We start from the raw sequence: 19554 nt of genomic DNA on the forward strand, positions 1-19554 counted from the left end.
ACTGCCCTCTTGCTCTCTCTCTCTCTCGCCTTTTCTATGTCTCTCTATGTATGTCTCTGTCTCTCTATCTATGTCTCTCTCACTCTCTCTCTGTCTGTCTGTCTCTCTCTATGGCTCTCTCTCGCTGTCTATCTGTCTGTCTATATTGCTCTCTCTCTCCCTGTCTATGTCTCTCTCCCTCTCTCCCTCTAGCTGTCTGTCTGTCTCTCTCTCTCTGTCCATGTCTCTCTCCCTCTCTCTCTCTGTCTGTCTCTTTCTCTCTGTCTCTCTTTCTTTCTCTCTCTATGTCTCTCTGTCTCTCTCTCCGTGTCTTCCTCTGTCTCTCTGGCTTTTCCGGTTCAGGATAAATGGACACCTTGTGGCTCTCAAAGTGATTCGTATGAAGACAGAAGAGGGTGTTCCTTTCACTGCTATCAGAGAAGGTGAGGGAGGACACGCACACATGCACACACACACACAATACCAATGGGACAGTTTTAAGAGTGTGTCATGCTGTGTGTGTGTGTGTGTGTGTGTGTAGCCTCTCTGCTGAAAGGCCTGAAGCATGCCAACATCGTGTTGCTGCATGACATCATTCACACCAGAGAGTCACTTACCTTCGTCTTTGAATATGTGGTGAGTAATGATAATACTGATAATATTATCTATATAACTATATAATTAGATTTTATATATGATAATACTGATAATATTAGTATATCTAATTATACAATTAGATTTTATATACGATAATACTGATAATATTAGTATATATATTTAGATTTTATATACGGTAAAGGTGAAACCCCTACTGCACTGGTTACAGGTGTTTGAACAGAAGTTTATTTGGATGGTTTTGTTGTTTTCTTTCATTTTGTCTTCCTGTGTGTTCCTGCAGCAAACGGACCTGGCCCAGTACATGACCCAGCACCCAGGAGGGCTGCATTCCCATAATGTCAGGGTACATCCACTTCAACCTTCCCTCCAGAAACCCTCCCTTATTTTAAGGTCCTTAGGCAAGTCTGGGAAAAGTCTAGACATAAACCCGGTCATTCTTCCAGGTTTTGGAAAGTTCTGAGGAGCTGTCTTCTAACCCTGATAAACATTACTACGGTACTCAGTTGGTTTCAGTACCCATGAGGAGTAAACCTTTATGAAGTGATGTATTCTCGTACGGTTCAGATGCTAAATTAGCAGCAGTTTGGGTCGGGGGTTTGAGCGACGCAGGTATGAGATTGAGTTTCAGGGTATTATTCTTCCAATGTGACGGAAAAAAGTACCAGATGAAGTTAATTTGCCTGGTTTCCGACCTCGGCAGTGGTCCTGACATCTCTGTTTGGCTCCGTCCAGCTGTTCATGTTCCAGCTGCTGCGAGGTCTCTCCTACATCCACAGCCGCAGGATCCTCCACCGAGACCTCAAGCCCCAGAACCTCCTCATCAGCTACCTGGGAGAACTCAAACTAGCCGACTTCGGTGAGCAGAACGCCGACCAGAACCTGGTCCTGGGGTCCAGAATACAACAAGACATGAGGACACAGGATGAAGACCAGAGCAGAATATCAGAATACAATAGAACAGAACATAATATGACAGAGTAGAGCAGAATAGAATAGAATAGAACACAACAGAACATAATATGACAGAGTAGAGCAGAATACAATAGAGTAGAACAGAGCAAAACAGAGCTGGAGAGATTGAAGCAAAGTAGATCAGAACAGAATTTCCTCCAGAAGCACAGAAAAAATAGAAGCATAATTGAACACAGCAGACCACAGTAAACTATAATAGAGCAAATTAGACTCGACTAGACTAAATAACACGTCAGTCATAACAGAAAATGAGGCAGAGTGTGTGTCAGCCCAAACCGAGTCACATGAAACTGAGACCGTCTCCTGCGGTTCTGTCTTCCCTGAGCAGGACTGGCCCGTTCCAAGTCCATCCCGTGTCAGACCTACTCGTCTGAGGTGGTGACGCTGTGGTACCGGCCCCCCGACGTGCTCCTGGGCTCCACCGACTACTCCACCGCTCTGGATATCTGGTGGGTTTTTGGTCGCCCTCCAACTCACAGCCAACATGTCAGCACAGAGACAAAAACCAGCTGCTCCCCTGCTGCTTTTCAGGGTGACCCCCGTAGACGGCCATCAGCACATGATGCATCCACGCCCTTCCCCTTGTCTCTATGGAGAAAAATAAAAACAGGAGATAAACATTTCAATCAATCGATCAACCAATCAACCAACCAATCAATCAGTCAATCAGCCCATCGATCAATCAATCAATTCAGACTTTATTCATGCAGCACATTTCGTACACTGAAATGCTATGCACTTTGCATTTACATTTTACATCTCAAAGTGTTACAGGGCGCAGATAAAGAGCAGGTAATTAAAAAAGAAAATAGATAAAGAAAATACTTATTATGGAACAGAGAAAATGGAGATAAAATGTAAAACAAATCAATGAAAACTTAAACCTTAATGGAACAAAGTGAATAAAATATGAAACAAGAATGAAATACAAAGGCAAGACACAACCCGATTAATTATAATTAATCAACATCAGATTAGCGGCGATGAAAGGCCCAATCTGTGACTTATTTGCTCACATGAAGTGGAGGTATAATTTCATGCATAATTAAAGAGTTTGAGTTGTAGATGTAAAATAAGCATTTTGTGTGTTTCTCCACCACTGGTAATGGAAAGTATGGGTGTGTTTGACTCCAGTCTGTACAACCGTCAGTGATGTGAACAAACCTTTCACAGCATCAGAAAACATTAGAAACTCAGATTGAGTTGTTGTTTACTGTTAGTCCTTGTATTAAGAGACCTGTCAATCAAGCTGGGAGTGACAGCAGCTTCCTGTCCTGTGGTTTGTATTTTGGTAGTGGGGCGACCCCTTGGTTTACATTTGGATCAAGGATTGTAGCTTTAAAAAAGTATATGTGTGTGTGTGTGTGTATTTGTGTACCAGGTTTTTCTATCCTAATGGGGACGTTTGAGCCCCATTAGGATAGAAAAATCTGAAACCACCTACCTTGTGGGGACATTTTATGGGTGCCCATGAGGTAAAGGGGCTATTTTAAGGTTAGGACTTGGGTTTAGGGTTAAGGTTAGAATTAGGATTAGGTTAAGGTTAGGGTAAGGGTTAAAGTTAGGCATGTAGGGGCATCCGGGTGGCGTAGCAGTCTATTCCATTGCCTACTAACACGGGGATCGGTGGGTCGAATCCCCATGTTACCTCCGGCTTGGTCAGGCATCCCTACAGACACAATTGGCCGTGTCTGCAGGTGGGAAACCGAATGTGGGTATGTGTCCTGGTTGCTGCACTAGCGCCTCCTCTGGTCGGACGGGGTGCCTGTACGGGGGGTAGGGGGAACTGGGGGGAATAGCGTGATCCTCCCACGCGCTTACGTCCCCCTGGTGAAACTCCTCACTGTCAGGTGAAAAGGAGTGGCTGGTGACTCCACATGTATGGGAGGAGGCATGTGGTAGTCTGCAGCCCTCCCTGGATCAGCAGAGGGGGTGGAGCAGCGACCGGGACGGCTAGGAAGTGTGGGGTGATTGGCCAGATACAACTGGGGAGGATTAAAAAAAAAGTTAAGCATGTAGTTATGATGGTTTAGGTTACGGTTAAGGGCTAGGGAATGGATGTAGTCAATGAGTGGTCCCCACAAGTATAGAGGGAGGGTGTGTGTGTGTTTTCTAAAGTAAAAGTAGAAGCCCACAGTAGGACAAGTTAAGAGTCCATGTGGACAGAACACGGCCAGAGGATGGATACCAGACGAGTGATCCATCTCGAACACGTTGTGTGCCAAATGAAGTTGTGGGTCTGTGTGTGTGTAGTACACACTCGGTCACGTGTCAGTCAGGCAGAACAGCACACACGGTCAGGTTTTAAACGGCTGTCGGGTCAAAGGTAACACCAAGAAGCGGCGTTGTTCTTGGCCGTTAACATGCGTGGGCCTTCGTGTGTGAGGGGATTAATCCTGTTGGCTGCAGCGCCGCCGCTCCGCGCCAAACAGCAAAACAAAACATTTGGACGGCGAAGCAGAAAGGCACCTCCAGAGAATTACTCCCCATTTCTGCAAGAGCCTGCGGGGATTTAGCAACCACATGCAACAGTTCACCGAAAAAGTATTTATGTGCCCTAAAATTAATGATATCTTGGCGGTGTTTTCCCGCGGCCCTCTCCAGATACTGGATACCAGATCCATGTGTTGTTCACGTCTTAAATCTCCTCGCCGAGTTTTCTCTACGTCTCCCTTCGCCGAGCTCGAGTCTTTGTTTTACATTTGACAGTTTGTTTTTCTGAACTTACACGTCTGGTTTCTGGTTTAGCCATGGACGAATCTGAGGGCCTTTTCCCGTTTATGGGAATTTTGGAGCCGTAGTAGGGACACGGTTAGAAAAAAAATTAGGAGGCAGTTTTGCGTTCCCTAAAAACACCGTTCTCACCAGCGAAGAAGAAGATAACTTCCGGCGGGTTTCCGGATCATATCGTCGGGTTATTCGCCATCACAATTCTTTTTTTTTTGCAACTACTTACTGTACAGTTACAGTAACGTTTAGTAGACACTTTTATCAAAAGCGACTTCACGCAAATAGTTAAACTAATAAATAAATCGTTAAACTGAACACCGCTTACCTACGCTGAACGATACCCGAAATCAGCCGGAAGTTAGCTTCTTCTTCTTCTTCTTCTTCACTGGTGAAAAAGGTATTGTGAGGGAACGCAAAACTTTTTTTCCACCTATGACTACAGTTCAATCAGGGGCATAGGCCAAATAAAAAATAAAAATAAGAAAAAGGAAAACAAAACAAAAGCATTTAAGACACAACAGCTAAGACCATAATTCATTTACATACATATTTTATAGCGAACAATTGCCATTACAGATTTTGGGGCCTTATTGCAACTACAATTAATACTGTAGCGAATTCGGGGGACAACGCAACCACAGAAACTGCCGCGGCCGCGACGCGAACCCGTATCACCCGCACCGCAGGAGGCATCGCTAATCGCTTGACTAAAGGTTCAGACCCGCGAGCTAGCGGCCAGTGTGTCTTCTTATCCATGCACATTACAATACTTTTTATGTACTGTTTGTAAACTTGCACTTATGTAAAGAATTTAGCTTGAATAATCAATAGATTTATGATATCTGCTCTTTCCTCAAATGTATCGTCATAGGCAAAGAATCCGAAAATAACATACTCATAAAACAATGCAACATCTTTCCACAGAGTCTTAGAGTATTGTAACGATCGCGGATGATTAGGCTCGGTAGCCAGTGGCGAACGGGCCGGACCCTTCAATCGACTGGTTAAAGTTGTCGCTTGCGGAGTGGGAGACACGGGTTCGTGTCCCGGATGTGACAGTCCGGCCGAGCTGCCTCCGAACCTAAGGGCTACCGAGCCTATTCATCCGTGATCGTTACAACACGGAACGCAAAACTGACCCCAATTTTTTTTTCTCACCATGTCCCTAATACGGTTCCGTACTTTTGCACCGCTTGTTTGACCTGACGTAGATGTGTATAGGGTTGAAAAGTTGAGGAGAAAGGAGACAGAAAGGAGTTTAAATTCACGGGTTTAACTTGCATGACTGAGCTCATCCTCCTCCTCCCCCAATGGGGTATAATTATATTAATTATATACGCTTTTAATTTGCATTGTATGCATTGATGTGGCCTGCCGTCTCCCCTGCAGCAACAGACAAAGTGAAGTGAGCCTGACGTAGGAGCTCCTTCATCATCACACTCGACCAGCAGTAACACCAATACAGCAGGTCCACACAACAGTCTTTTAGGGTTGGATAGGCATGACGGTTATCTTACCACAAGACGTGGGAACTCCACCAGTAGAAGAGGAAGGTATGAGGGAGGATGATGTGGCACAGTGATGAAGATTACGTCTTTTTACCCCCCTTCTGTGATGCAGGGGAGCGGGCTGCATCTTCATGGAGATGCTGCAGGGGACACCAACTTTTCCAGGCATGTCGGACGTCTTCGAGCAGCTGCAGAAGATTTGGGCGGTGAGCACAATACACACTTGTTTGTTTCAAGCAGGGAAGTCTGGAAAAGGTTGGAAAATTGGAGGTCTGGGAATTCCAAAGTATATACCGCGAGGCGACATTCTGTTGAACCGTAAAATTAGATACGCAAAATCAGTGTTTTAAGAGATGGTGGTAACTCGGCCTGCCTGGCAAGTTGCTCCCAAGCCAAGAGATGCAGACAACCAAATCCCGGCCTCATCTGGCCTTTAAAAGAAAGACAGAGTGTTTGAACACTTGGCTGGAAGACAAAAAACAGGACACGGATAATTCTGTGTTATTAAAACATGGGTCTTAACAGAACGGTGGTTCAGTGGTTGCCACTGTTGCCTCACAGCAAGAAGGTCCTGGGTTCAAACCCCAGTTTGTCCCAGGTCCTTTCTGTGTGGGGTTTGCATGTTCTCCCCATGTCTGTGTGCATTTCCTCTGGATGCTCCGATTTCCTCCCAACATCAAAAAGACATGCATGTTAGGGTTCATAATCCTGCCTGTGTCCCTGAGCAAGGCAATGGAGAGAAGAACTGGAGTTGGTCCCCGGGTGCTGCAGCTGCCCACTGCTCCTATACAATAGGATGGTTACATGCAGAGGACGTATGCCCCACGAGGATTGATAAAGTACACATTACCTTTTAACTTCATAGTTTTTACCATAGGTCATGTCATTTTACTCACCAGCTTCGTTTAGTATATTTTGGACAGGGGACTATGGCTGGACTCAGCGTTACAGCGGTGTCTTATGGGACAAGTGAACAGGAGTGTTTAAACAACAACCCCCCCCCCCCCCCAGTGTGTCAGTCAGACTGTGTCCATGCCTGTCCATTATCTATGACTTCTCTATGGTGCTGGCCAGCTAGTTTATGGATGTTGCTACTACCTGCGGCAAGTACAGGCTACTACTTCCTGCAGGCTGAACCAGGAAGTAGATCAGCAACGTCATCCACCATTGATCATACTGGACATCTCACATCACAACTTTTAACCTTCACTTCCAAATACCTGGTTTAGATAATTGGGTTGAATTGGACTTTTTGAAGCGTGTCTGACCCTCCTGTGCAGGTGTCCCATAAAGAGAGCTGAGTCCAACAGTGGTCCCCTGTCCCAAATATACGAAATGAAGCTGGTCAGTAAAATGACACCTGGGTTGTAAAAAACGGAATTATCTTTTAATCCATATAACCAGCTGGTATCAGTAAAGGCGTCTTCAGGGATACAAAAGCAGACACGTTAACGAGCTCCTTATAAACCGGAAGAGGAAGTTTAAATTAGCCAATAAATACAGTTGATAGAAAACTAAAGACAACAATCCAGTAAGAAGGGAGGGGTTCAGGAAACACAAAACAAAAAACTAACCAACAGAATGTGAAGTTGGTCTCCATGTGGTCTTTAACCGGTCTGTGTCTGCAGGTGGTGGGCGTGCCCACGGAGGACAGCTGGCCAGGAGTGAGCCAACTACCCAATTATAAACCAGGTGAGTCCTTTGTCCCTGCCCCTTCCTGTCCCAGTGACCAATCCAAACCTTCGGTTTCATGGACAAACCACACGTCTGGTTGCTGTCCCTCCTTTTTTCTGTCCTGCTGTTTTTTCCCCAAGCCTCCTCCACTTTTTACTGTCAATATTTCACCACGAACACAACAGGAGATTTATTTTAAACGTATCTGCATTTGTCTTCCTAAAAAAAAAAGAAAAACGTGGAACAATTCATTATTCCAAAATCCTGTCATAACAACAATTATACATAGTTATTATTATTATTAATAATATTATCTTATAATGATACCAACAACTTGTGCGTCTGTGACTTTAAATTGCACTTTTAAAAGCTGGAGTTAAAGGGTGCTTCACACAAAGCCAGTCTGTCTAACAAGTCTGTCTTCTGTCCAAGACAGAGGACAAAGTACTTTGTCGGCAGTGTTAAGACATTATAAATAAAGTATCTTAATAAAATCAAGGTTCCTTGACGTCAACAATCGTTTTAAATTTGGGATGTTTTTTTAAACTTTATTTATAGGTTTTTTTTTCTTAAAAATATACACATAAAAATTACCCCCCCCCCGGACACCCAACACCCCCCCCCAAAAAAAACAAGCAAGTCAGAGAAAAAGAAGAGAAGAAAAAGCGTTGACAAGGTAATAAACAAGGAAGCCACTAGAGGGCGTCATTGAGCTGTGATGAAGAGGAGGGAGGACGGAGGGCCCGGCAGGGAGGTCCGCTCTCCCTCTCATTTCACTGCTTTAATTACACCCTGGCCAGCGCGCCTCTATTTTCTGTCGCATTTACGGTTTTAATAGACGGTGTCGTCTGCACGGGTGGAGATGAGAGCGAGAGGGACGAGGAGGAGGGACGGGGAGGGCCCGTCCGCCGAGGCCTCAGATCTGCCACGGGTTGGAGCGCCCAACCAGCCGCCCAACCAGCCGGTTAGAGCTGTTTGGCTGTTTCTCTCCACGCTTACCCTCTTTCCACACACACGCACACACACGCAAGCACACGCACACACACACACGCAAGCACAAACACACCCCTTCTCTGTCCCGTCGTGTAAAGATGAGCAGATAAGAATGGAATGTGCAGCCTTGAGTTGGGGCCAGTGGGTAATCCTATACCATCACTCCAGACTCCAACAGCATCCACATGACACAGGAGGGGGAAGAGGAGCAAGAGGTGGAGGAGGAGGAGGAGGAAGAGCAGGAGGAGGCACATTTTTAACAAAAGAACCAAAAAAAATGGAGGAATTCAATACAGCTGGGAGAGATCTGATAGGAATTGTATACATCTATCCATCTATCTGTCTATCTATCATCTATCTGTCTATCTATCATTTATCCACCCATTATCCATCTCCCTCCATCTACCTATTTATGTCCGTCTATCCATCTGTTCATGAATTGATCTGTGTGTGTGTGTGTGTATCTCTCTCTCTCTGTACTCATATAGGCTCCCTCTCTCTCGCTCCTGTGTGAGTGTGTGTGTCTCTCTCTGTGTCTCCGTCTCTCTCTGTACTCACACAGGCTCTCACTCTCGCTCTGTGTCTCTGTCTCTGTCTCTCTATACTCATACAGGGTCTCTCTTTCTCTCTCTCGCTGTCTCTCTGTAGTCATAGTCTCTGTCTCTCTCTGTGTAGTGATACAGGCTCTCTGTCTGTCTCTCTCTGTCTGTCTCTCTCTCTGTGTAGTCATACAGGCTCTCTGTCTCTGTCTCTGTCTGTCTCTGTCTGTCTCTCTGTAGTCATAGTCTCTGTCTCTCTCTCTGTGTAGTGATACAGGCTCTCTGTCTGTCTCTGTCTGTCTCTCTCTCTGTGTAGTCATACAGGCTCTCTGTCTCTGTCTCTGTCTGTCTCTCTCTCTCGGTGTAGTCATACAGGTTCTCTGTCTGTCGCTCTCCATCTCTCTGTCTCTCTCTCTCTGTCTGTCTCTCTCTCTGTGCAGTCATACAGGCTCTCGTGTTTAACAGAAAGCGAATTCTTTCTGAACGCTCTCGTCTCTTTTTACCGAGACAGTCGTGTGTCTGGGAAGAAAGACGAGTCTGAGGGAGAGGATGGAGGTTTGTTCTGAGGGCCAGCCAGGACACATGGACACTGAGGCGGTGTGTGTATGTGTGTGTGTGTGTGTGCAGCGTGTGTGTGTTTTGACTGCTGCAACATTCCTGGCAGCCGGCCTGTGCATCTTTTGAGTTGCAGTCGACCCTAGTGAGCGTGTCAGGTCTACTCATTGGGTTTCTGTGGTTGTAATGGCTCGCAGTGCTCTATCTATGCGTGTGTGTGTGTGTGTGTGTGTGTGTGTGTGTGTGTGTGTGTGTGTGTGTGTGTGTGTGTGTATGTGTGTGTGTGGGGGGGCTGTTGGATGATGAAATGGAAGAAAAGCAGTGTGGATGAGACAACATTTAGACTCTGTGGTTTTTAGCGAGGATACAGCTTCTCTGACTCACCCAAATCTCATGTCCGTGTGTGTGTGTGTGTGTGTGTGTGTGTGTGTGTGTGTGTGTGTGTGTGTGTGTGTGGGTGTTGCCTCCATGCAGCCATGATGAGGGGGTGCATCATCGGTGCATTTTGGTGGGCTTATGACTGTGTGTTCATGTCTGCAGGCATACACACAGTATTTGTGTGTATTTGTGTATGTTATGTTTGTGTAAATGTGCATATGTTGGAGTAAATGTGTATTTTTGCATACAGGACAGTGTGTGTACTTGTTAAGGAATGTGTGTGTGTGTGTGTGCGTGCACGTGTGTTGGCATATGTGTACATGAATGTTTTCACAGTCCCGCATCAGTGCACCGTGTTTGAGTGTGTGTGTGTGTGTGTGTCTGGGTGGGCGGGTGTGTGTGTGTGTGTGTGTGTGTGTGTGTGTGTGTGTGTGTGCACATGTTTATGGAGGCTTGTGTTCACCTGCACCTGGCTGGAAGAGTTTGCTCATCAGTGCATATATCTTTATGCATGTATGCGTGGGTGGTGGCTGCCCAGCTGTGTGTGCCAGCTCGCTGACAAGCCTGTCCTCTTTGTGTGTGTCTGTGTGTGTGTCTGTGTGTGTGAGAGAGAGACAGAGTGACAGAGAGTGAGACAGAGGCAGAAAGATAGACAGAGAGAGTGAGAGACAGAGCAAGATAGACAGAGAGCAAGAGAGAGAGAGAGCAAGAGATAGAGAGAGAAAGATAGACAGAGAGAGAGAATGAAAACTGGTTTGTTATGTTTACCTTCTTCAATAAAGTACCAAGCCCAAGCTACAGCTGCCATGTGTACTAGAATGTGTACTAGAATAGTACAGTAGTGTTGAGTTTTCAACAGATACTCTGATATTTCAGGGAGATCTTTTGGTCAGTCCTCATTGCAGGCAGGACTCAGGATGTTGCTCAAACAAAACTTTGACACTTAGGGCAGTTGGGGAACCAAACCTGCGACCTCAGCTCGCTGGGAGCCAGCAGTCTGGCAGGGGAGACAAACAGGAGCCACCAGTACGAGGCCGGTGTTTGGTTGGTGGCTCCGGATAATCGTCCTTCCTGCTGGTGGCCCACATGCAATATGTGTGTGCGTCATTTAAAAGCTCCCCCCGCATTCCCAAACCCTTAGATCTCAGTTCCACGCTGAGCTCCAGACACTCCTCCAGTAATGCAACCCTGTCACCACGAGAAGTCGAGGGGCGAGTGACTTACAGCCTTCTCTCTCACTCTCTCTCTCTCTCTCTCCTCCACCACACTCCTCCCTGGCATTTCGGCCCTGCGCCCCATCACCAATAGCCGTTTACAAACGCCTCTCTGCCAGACTTGAATAAACAAACAGGATTTATAAATTGTGAATCAGAGTACAGATCAGTGGTGGGATCACAGCGCTCTCTGTCTGTGGTGACCAGCAGCAGCAGCAGCAGCTCTGCATAAACCATGTGGAAAGAGACCAGCAACGCCAGACGGAGCTGATGGACACACACCAAGGATCTAGCTACTGTGTGTGTGTGTGTGTGTGTGTTTGTGTGTGCGTGCATGCACATGTGCATGTAAACCATGTGTGTGTGCGTGTTTGTTACCATGTATGTGTGCGTACACATGTGGCTGCAACCTGTGCAACTTTTGTGTGTGCATGTGCTTTTTGTATGTGTGTACTTAATGTTCCTACCTTTGAATGCATGTGTATGTGCATTAATTGAACACAACCTGTGTGAGTACACGGGTAGATGAATGTGTGTATATGAGTGTGTGTGTGTGGGGGGGGGTGCGTGCATGCATGTGTATGTTCTTGGATGTGAGTTTGTGTGTATGTGCATGTAAACCATGTAGCCTTGTGTGTGTGCATTTGTATGCATGTTTGTTACCATGCATGTGTGCATGCACGTGTGGCTGCAACCTGTGTGTGTGCATGGGCTTTTTTGGATCTGTGTACTTAATGTTCCTACCTTTGAATGCATGTGTATGTGCATTAATTGAACACAACCTGTGTGAGTACATGGGTAGAGGAATGTGTGTGTGTGTTTGTTTTGGGACAGCCGTGCTGGTGAGAGGTGTCCATGGTGGTCAGCTGGGTTTGAGGTTTCCAGCATCTCGGTGTCTTGCCGCATGCGTACTGGGACAACACGGTACGTTTTCCACCATGGTTCATTCTGCTAAAGCTGAACTTCAACCTTCTGGCTGCTCGCCAAACCAGTTTTTACACACACACACACGCACACAATGTGGCCGACACGTCGCAATACCCAGTATAAACAACACAAATGATGTCATATGACCGCCCGGACGCACTGAAAGCAATAACCGACGCACTTCATTCGACGCTGCCACGGCACACTGCTGGCTTGCAAACAGGTCATTTGCTGCAGAAGAAACCAACCAACAGCTGTGTTTCGGTCACTGGATCTCCTGACGCACAAAATCAAAACACGCTCGCAGGCAGTTTCATGCACCAATTAACTCTTTTGGTGTCCGTTTGGCCACTCAGAACAATTGTTGTACCTCAAAACATTCATATCAGATCACTCCAGTGCACTTCTGCCTTTACATGCTGCAGCACAGGTCTAGTACGTAAAGCCTTGCTCTTCTGAACAAGATGGTAAAGTACACACACATACCTGGTCCTGGTACACTCTCACAGGGCAGGGACACACACCGAGTATTTCAACAGAAAATGAAAGTAATTGTGGACCACAGTCACAGTAGGTCCAGTACAGGTACAGTACAGTACAGTACGTGTGGATCTCTGTCTCTCTGTCTGTCTCTCCCTCTCTCTGTCTCTCTCTCTACCTGGCTCTCCCCTCACATGTACCAGGGGTCTGAATGGGCCAATAGAGGCCTGACCAAGCTGCATTCAGCGGGTCGGGCAGTACAGAAACCACGTCAACACTGCTGGAAACCTCAGCCAAGTCAAACTGCAGGAACGCTGTGTGTGTGTGTGTGTGTGTGTGTGTGTGTGTGTGTGCGTGCGTGCGTGCGTGCGTGCACGTGTGAGGGTGGATGATCAAGAGTGTGCAGTATGATCAAGAGTGTCTTGTTCTGGCTGTATGTTTGGAGTGTCTGAACGTGTGTGAGAAAGTGAGAGAGAGGGACAGAGCAAGAGAGAGACAGAGAAACAGCGAGAGACAGAGCAAGAGCGCAAGAGACAGAGATAGCGTGAGAGACAGAGGGAGAGAGAGAGACAGAGAGCGAGAGACCGAGAGCAAGAGCCAGAGAGCGAGAGAGAGTGAGACAGAGACAGCGAGAGACAGAGTGAGAGAACAAGAAAGAGAGACAGAGATGGAGTGAGAGACAGAGCGAGAGAGACTGAGAGAGCCAGAGAGCGAGAGAGCGAGACAGAGACAGTGAAAGACAGAGAGAGAGAGACAGAGTGAAAGACAGACAGAGACCCAGACAGAGAACAGCTCAGCACAAAAACTTTGGTGTATTTCATCCTGTCAGCAGCTGTGACAGAAAATACAGTGTGTGTAGAGATGAGGGTGTCTGTCTTCTCCCTGCCGTGTGTGTGAAACCGTACACTGAGTTTCACCACCCTCGCTTCACAGCTGACCCCCCCCCCCCGGCTCTTTACTATCGCTCCGGTGTGGAAGCGCACGGGTTGTCGTCCCCGCTCGTTTACTGTGCGATGTGCGCGCGTGTGAAGACCTCGGAAACTCTACGATTTAGAGTTGTCCAAATAAACCGGGCCCGACTGCTTATAAAACACATTTCCCAGAGAGAAAGAGCAGCGAGGTACAAGCCAGACGAGGAGATCAAACCAAATCATCTAACAACAACAACAGACAGGGGGGGAAAGAAAAAAAAACACCCAATAAACACGCCTCGAGTTGAGCTGTCATCGATGATGGACGCGGTGAGGTGAGGCGTGACGGCGCGCTGAAAGCAGACGGAGGGCCGGAAGCGCGGCGCCCGGATGTGCGAACGGAGAGCGCGGGAGCGGACGGTGAGAGAGAGAAGACTCGCTGGAATCTGAACCTGGGACGTTTTGTACGCGTTATATTCAGTGGGCCGACAACAAAACTGTCGGTCCCCAAGGTAGTTCGATCCATAGTAATATTCCTTTACGTCACAACTCACTCACACGTAAAGCCGTCAACTGTCGTAAACAGAAAACACGGCAGCTACTCACGTACACGACAGTACGATCACTGGGTTTAACCATTACAACCAGCTAGCACACTTCATAACGTCCAGCTGCAAATAAAGATGAGTAATAACGCACTTATAAGCACTTAAACGGCTTAAAAATATTGTAGCGAATTCAGGGGGCAGCCCGGGTACCGCCACAGCCGGGACGCGAACCCGTATCTCCCACACCGCAACCGACAACGTTAACCAGTCCAGCGGTCAGCGATGTCTCTCGCGGTGCGAGCGATACGGCTTCGCGTCCCGGTCGCGGCAGTTCCTGTGGTTGCCCCCCCCCCTCCCGAAGTCGCTACAATATTAACGACCTCTTCCTAATGACACTAAAGCCATTTCAATTTCTTTTTACATTTTCCTCTTTCCTGTAATGCTATTAGCAAAAGTTACTACGCGTTATAGAGCGTGACCACATGACCTCTTCTTCTTCTTCTTCTTTATGTAGATTTTATTTTCCAACTAGCTGGTGAGTATTACTTGTTTTATACTGCATCAAAAATCCACACATGGCCGTGTCTCAAAGCGGCGTCCACGCAGCTCGTAAAAATCCCTCGTCCCGTCCCGTCCCATTAAATCTCGGGGAGAGCAGAGCGGCTGAGCTCACCAGCAGCCTTTGTGTTTCTCTCAGCCCGGCGCCAAAACTCCATAACCTCCACATTAATCATCAAAGCCCAGGCCGCTCGCTTACAGTAAACCTCACAAAGGTATTTGTGTTTTTATTGTCGGTGGTGAGTCGACAGCAACTTTCTTCAGCACAACTTTCCTCTTAAACGGCCACGACTAAGTTTTTGGGTTTTTTTTAAAAGGCGGTGTCATGGAACCAGCTTGGCGTCCACATCAGGACAAGTGCTTTATGTGGAAGGTTCTGCTCCTTTCAGGGTTTTTAATTGCGTTTCTGTAGTTTACATCCAGCTGGAGACGACACATGCTAATGAACCGGTGGTGTTAAACTCTGGGACTACTACAGTAACATTACTACTACAGTATTACCACGGTAACATTACTATTACTACAGTATTACTAGATTAGCACAGCATTACTAAAGTATTACCACAGTATTACTACAGTAATATTACTACTACAGTGTTACCACAGTAACATTACTATAGCGTTACAACAGTATCACAAGGGTATTACCACAGTATCACAAGTGTATTACTACAGCATTACTTGAGTATTACTATAGTAACATTACTAGAGTATTACCACAGTATTATTACATTACCACAGTATTACTAGAATATCACTAGTGTAACTACACTATTACCACAGTGCTACTAGAGTATTACTGTAGTACTGCCACAGTATTAGTAGTGTTACCACAGTATTACTAGAGTAATGTGTATTACCGTGCAGCTTGTGGAGATATCTAATGTTATTGGTGACCAACGAAAGCACGGTACAAATGAGGGAAGTTTTTCAAAATCTGTGGGTCCCTTCAGGTCCTAATTATGCAAAAATGTTTACAGTTTTTCAAAATGGATCGTCTGTATTTCAGAGATATCGGCTGAAAAAAAACCCCAGTACATCTGCCGCCTTTTGGAGTCCCACACCCTCCATTTTATTCCTTTGGTCTTGGCGGTCATCTGCTCCATAACTTCATCTCATAACAGCCTTTTGTGTTCCCGGGCCAAGATGTTCCGTTGGCGATAATGAGCCGAGGTCGATAGCCACGACGGCTCGTTGCTCAGTTCCTCCCCGGGAGAGACTTGACCGCGGGGTGGGCTCGCCGTGTGGATTCATTACCGCCCCGTCTCTCGTAAAGCCAAGACAGGCCCAGACTTACAGCCCTTACCAGGAAACCATATCTAAAAAAGTTCCTCTGAGGAGCGGTGGCTTGGCAATGCCCGGAGAATATTGTTTAAGGGAACGGTCCTCTGTGGGAGGAACGATGGAGGAGCAGATTGTGTTTCCACCCGAACCTCGGACCTGTCAGTCACCTGACGCCCCACCACTCTGAAATCAACCCCTCCCTTAAGAAAAAGGCCATACACCAAGTATATTCTTGAAGTACGCTTGATTATAAACAGTATGCCAACTTTGGGGAACTGAAAGTATACTTGTAAGTATATTATTGTGTTACTCTGGGAGCAAAACAGCCCACTTTTTAGTCAACATTTGTGTGCTTGTGTACATTTTGTACATATGGTGGTTGAAGTGAGTTATCCCCTTCACTGTCAAGTGCGTTGGGTGTCTAGAAAAGCGCCATATAAATGTAACCCATTATTATTATTACTTGTGAGTATACTTCTTGAAGTTAAGCAAAAGTATATGTGTATAATATTCGGATTGAAATGTACACTTTCAGTTGACTTACACAAACACTATATGTGTACACACACAAAAAAGTATTCAAGTCTAAAAATACAAGTTTAAGTAGGCTATTCTAAAGTTTATCTTTTTCAAGTACAACGTACGTAAAATAAAAGCACACTTAAAAGAGGTATAGGTTATTAAAAGACTACCGAGGTCAAACTGATTTTTCTACGAACTTCCAGAAGGTTTTTCATTCGCTCCGCCACAAGTTTATTCATCTTCATTCATGTTTATGGAATTTTTAAATCTCAATTTCCCTTTTAAGTCTAAATCAAGAAGATGGATTGACTTGACAAAACTCACCTTTATAGGGCGTCCGGGTGGCGTAGCGGTCTATTCTGTTGCCTACCAACACGGGGGTCACCGGTTCGAATCCCTGTGTTACCTCCGGTTGGTCGAGCATCACTACAGACACAACAGGCCGTGTCTGCAGGTGGGAAGCCGGATGTGGGTATGTGTCCTGGTCGCTGCACTAGCGCCTCCTCTGGTTGGTCGGGGTGCCTGTTCAGGGAGGGGGAACTGGGGGGAATAGCGTGATCCTCCCACACGCCACGTCCCCCTGGTGAAACTCCTCACTGTCAGGTGAAAAGAAGCGGCTGGTGACTCCGTATGTATCGGAGGAGGCATGTGGTAGTCTGCAGCCCTCCCCGGGTCAGCAGAGGGGGCGGAGCAGAGACCGGGCCAGCTCAGAAGAGTGGGGTAATTGTTTGGGTACAATTGGAGAGGGGGAAAAAAGGGGGGGAATCCCCAAAAAGAAAAAAGAAAAAGCAACAAAAAGGGAATTTCTATCAAATTTTTTGGCTCACTGTCATCATGCAAACCAGCCCAGGGATGAATATTTCCTGTAAATGAAATATAACCCTTGTTTTGAGAAGAAATAAAAAGACTATAATCACAGAATACTCCCGTAAGCACAAAAAATAAACCAATTTTGCCGTGTCTCAGAGGAAAGCCGGTGACGTAGGTTCAAGTCAGACAAAAAGCATGTTGGAGACATGTTAGCGAGTCTGACAGGAGTGTTTACATGGAGGCCGGAAGAGAAAGAGCTGACATTAAGTGTTTAACTTTCCTTTCCTCCGACAGAATGGTTCGTCCCATCGGAGCCGCAGCAGTTCAGAAACGTTTGGAAAAGGTAAGATGGAGGTCTCTCAAATCTACTCTCAATAAACTTTGTTTTGTTAACATGAAGAGCTGTGTTCCACAATAAAACCAAATAAAAGAAAAAAAACTATTAAAATAATTACATGAAAGTCAGTCTTACCCCAGAAAATTAATTGAAGTGATTAACTGCTTTAAGACTCTTGCCAACTAAGAGTCAAAACCCTTGAAGATGAAAGCCTCTTTATTTCTTGGACTGTTCAGGCTGTTCAGAAAGCGTGCGGTGAAGCATAAATCCACAGAACATGTTGATGTTATTAACTATTCTAAAACTGCTGGGCAACCAGATATGAACTCTTTACTATATTAACACGCGTGGATCAAAGCGTTCGTATGTTTTTGGTATTTGTGAGTATCAGATTTCAAACAATATTTTTCAGAATGATTCGTATTTAGGATTCTGGAAGGAAATCCCTCATGAGATGTCATCGTGACATCCCACCAAGGTGGAGTTGGATGGTTATCTGCGTCTGCTAGCATGTTAGCCGTTTAACATGTTAGCCGTTTGTCATATTAGTCATTTAGGGGCGTCTGGGTAGCGTGGCGATCTATTCCATTGCCTACCAACATGAGGATCGTAGGTTCGAATCCCCGTGTTACCTCAGTCTTGATTGGGCGCCCCTACAGGCACAACTGGCCGTGTCTGCCGGATGTGGGTATGTGTCCTAGTCGCCGCACTAGCGCCTCCTCTGGTCAGTCGGGGCGCCTGATCATGGGGGAGGGGGAACTGAGGGGAATAGCGTGATCCTCCCACGTGCTACGTCCCGTCCCCCTGGTGAAACTCCTCAGTCCTCACTGTCAGATGAAAAGAAGTGGCTGGTGACTCCACGTGTCGGAGGAGGTATGTGGTAGTCTGCAGCCCTCCCCGGATCGGCAAAGGGGGTGGAGCAGAGACCGGTATGGCTCAGAAGAGTGGGGTAATTGGCCAGAAACAACTGGGGAGGGGGAAAAAGGGGGGGGGGACAAAAAAACATGTTAGCCATTTAACATGTTAGCTGTTTAACTAAGGGTGACACGGTGACCCAGCGGTTAGCACTGTTGCCTCACAGCAAGAAGGTCCTGGGTTTGAACCCCAGATCCTTCCTGTGTGGCGTTTGCATGTTCTGCCTGTGTCCGCGTGGGTTTCCTCTGGGTGCTCCGGTTTCCTCCCACCATCAAAAAGACATGCACGTTAGGGCTAATACTCCTGCCTATGCCGCTGAGCAAGGCAATGGAAAGAAGAACTGGAGTTGGCCCCCGGGTGCTGCAGCTGCTCCTAGCTACATGACTAGCATGGGTTAATGCAGAGGATGAATTTCCCAACAATGATTAATGAAGTACATCTTATCTTAGCGCTCACTAAAACAGAGGATTCGGCTTGAAGGCACGTTGACACAACACGTATACACACTGTCTTTCTTTCTTTTTTTTTTTTTACTAAATTTAACCTGCAACTCTGCTTGCAGTGTACTTGTGTCTTTAGGGATCTGCCATTTCTATTTAAAGATGACACAAAACCAGATGGTTTGTGTTTGGAAACTGAATCCATACCTTAGACACTATGAATATAGTCGCTGATGGGACGCTATCGGCCCTCATCTTCCTCATCTCAGCCTCCGTGCATTTGGAAGTAACTGCCATCAGCCCTATTCGGGTGGGATTGGGTACCCAGTTAAACGACGTGTGGAATATAATTAGTAACACAAGGACATCTGTCTTTTCGGGTATGCTGGATCAGAGCTGCTTCAGTTTCTCACCCGTATTTGGGAGCGGGAGTTGTTAGTCTCCGGATGTGTCACGTGTCATGTGATGACTTGTGAAGAAGAAGAGAACGCGGCACTGGTCGGGAGAGGAAACACTAATATTCATCTCTGATTGGAGGAAACCCAAATTCGTGTCCATAACCACTAGGCGTTGAAGGCTGTGTGGAACAACGTGTGAGACGAAGACTGTGATATTCAGCACATCAGGGTGGCTTTACCGCTGTGGGAAATGGGGAAAAATAG

The 19554-nt window shown here is 46.4% G+C and overlaps 1 protein-coding gene across 1 annotated transcript in view; it reads left to right on the forward strand.

The window, feature by feature from the left end:
* cdk15 (cyclin-dependent kinase 15) overlaps positions 1-19554 on the forward strand; it is a 47964-nt gene that overhangs the window by 13728 nt on the left and 14682 nt on the right. The window contains exons 6-13 of the mRNA XM_056301402.1: positions 343-422; positions 521-615; positions 878-940; positions 1330-1453; positions 1898-2018; positions 5920-6013; positions 7436-7499; positions 17495-17543. Of these exons, the coding sequence (XP_056157377.1) occupies positions 343-422; positions 521-615; positions 878-940; positions 1330-1453; positions 1898-2018; positions 5920-6013; positions 7436-7499; positions 17495-17543 (690 nt within the window). The remainder of the gene's footprint in view (positions 1-342; positions 423-520; positions 616-877; positions 941-1329; positions 1454-1897; positions 2019-5919; positions 6014-7435; positions 7500-17494; positions 17544-19554) is intronic.

This window comes from Lampris incognitus, chromosome 21 (genome assembly GCF_029633865.1).
Source record: "Lampris incognitus isolate fLamInc1 chromosome 21, fLamInc1.hap2, whole genome shotgun sequence".
NCBI lineage: Eukaryota > Metazoa > Chordata > Actinopteri > Lampriformes > Lampridae > Lampris > Lampris incognitus.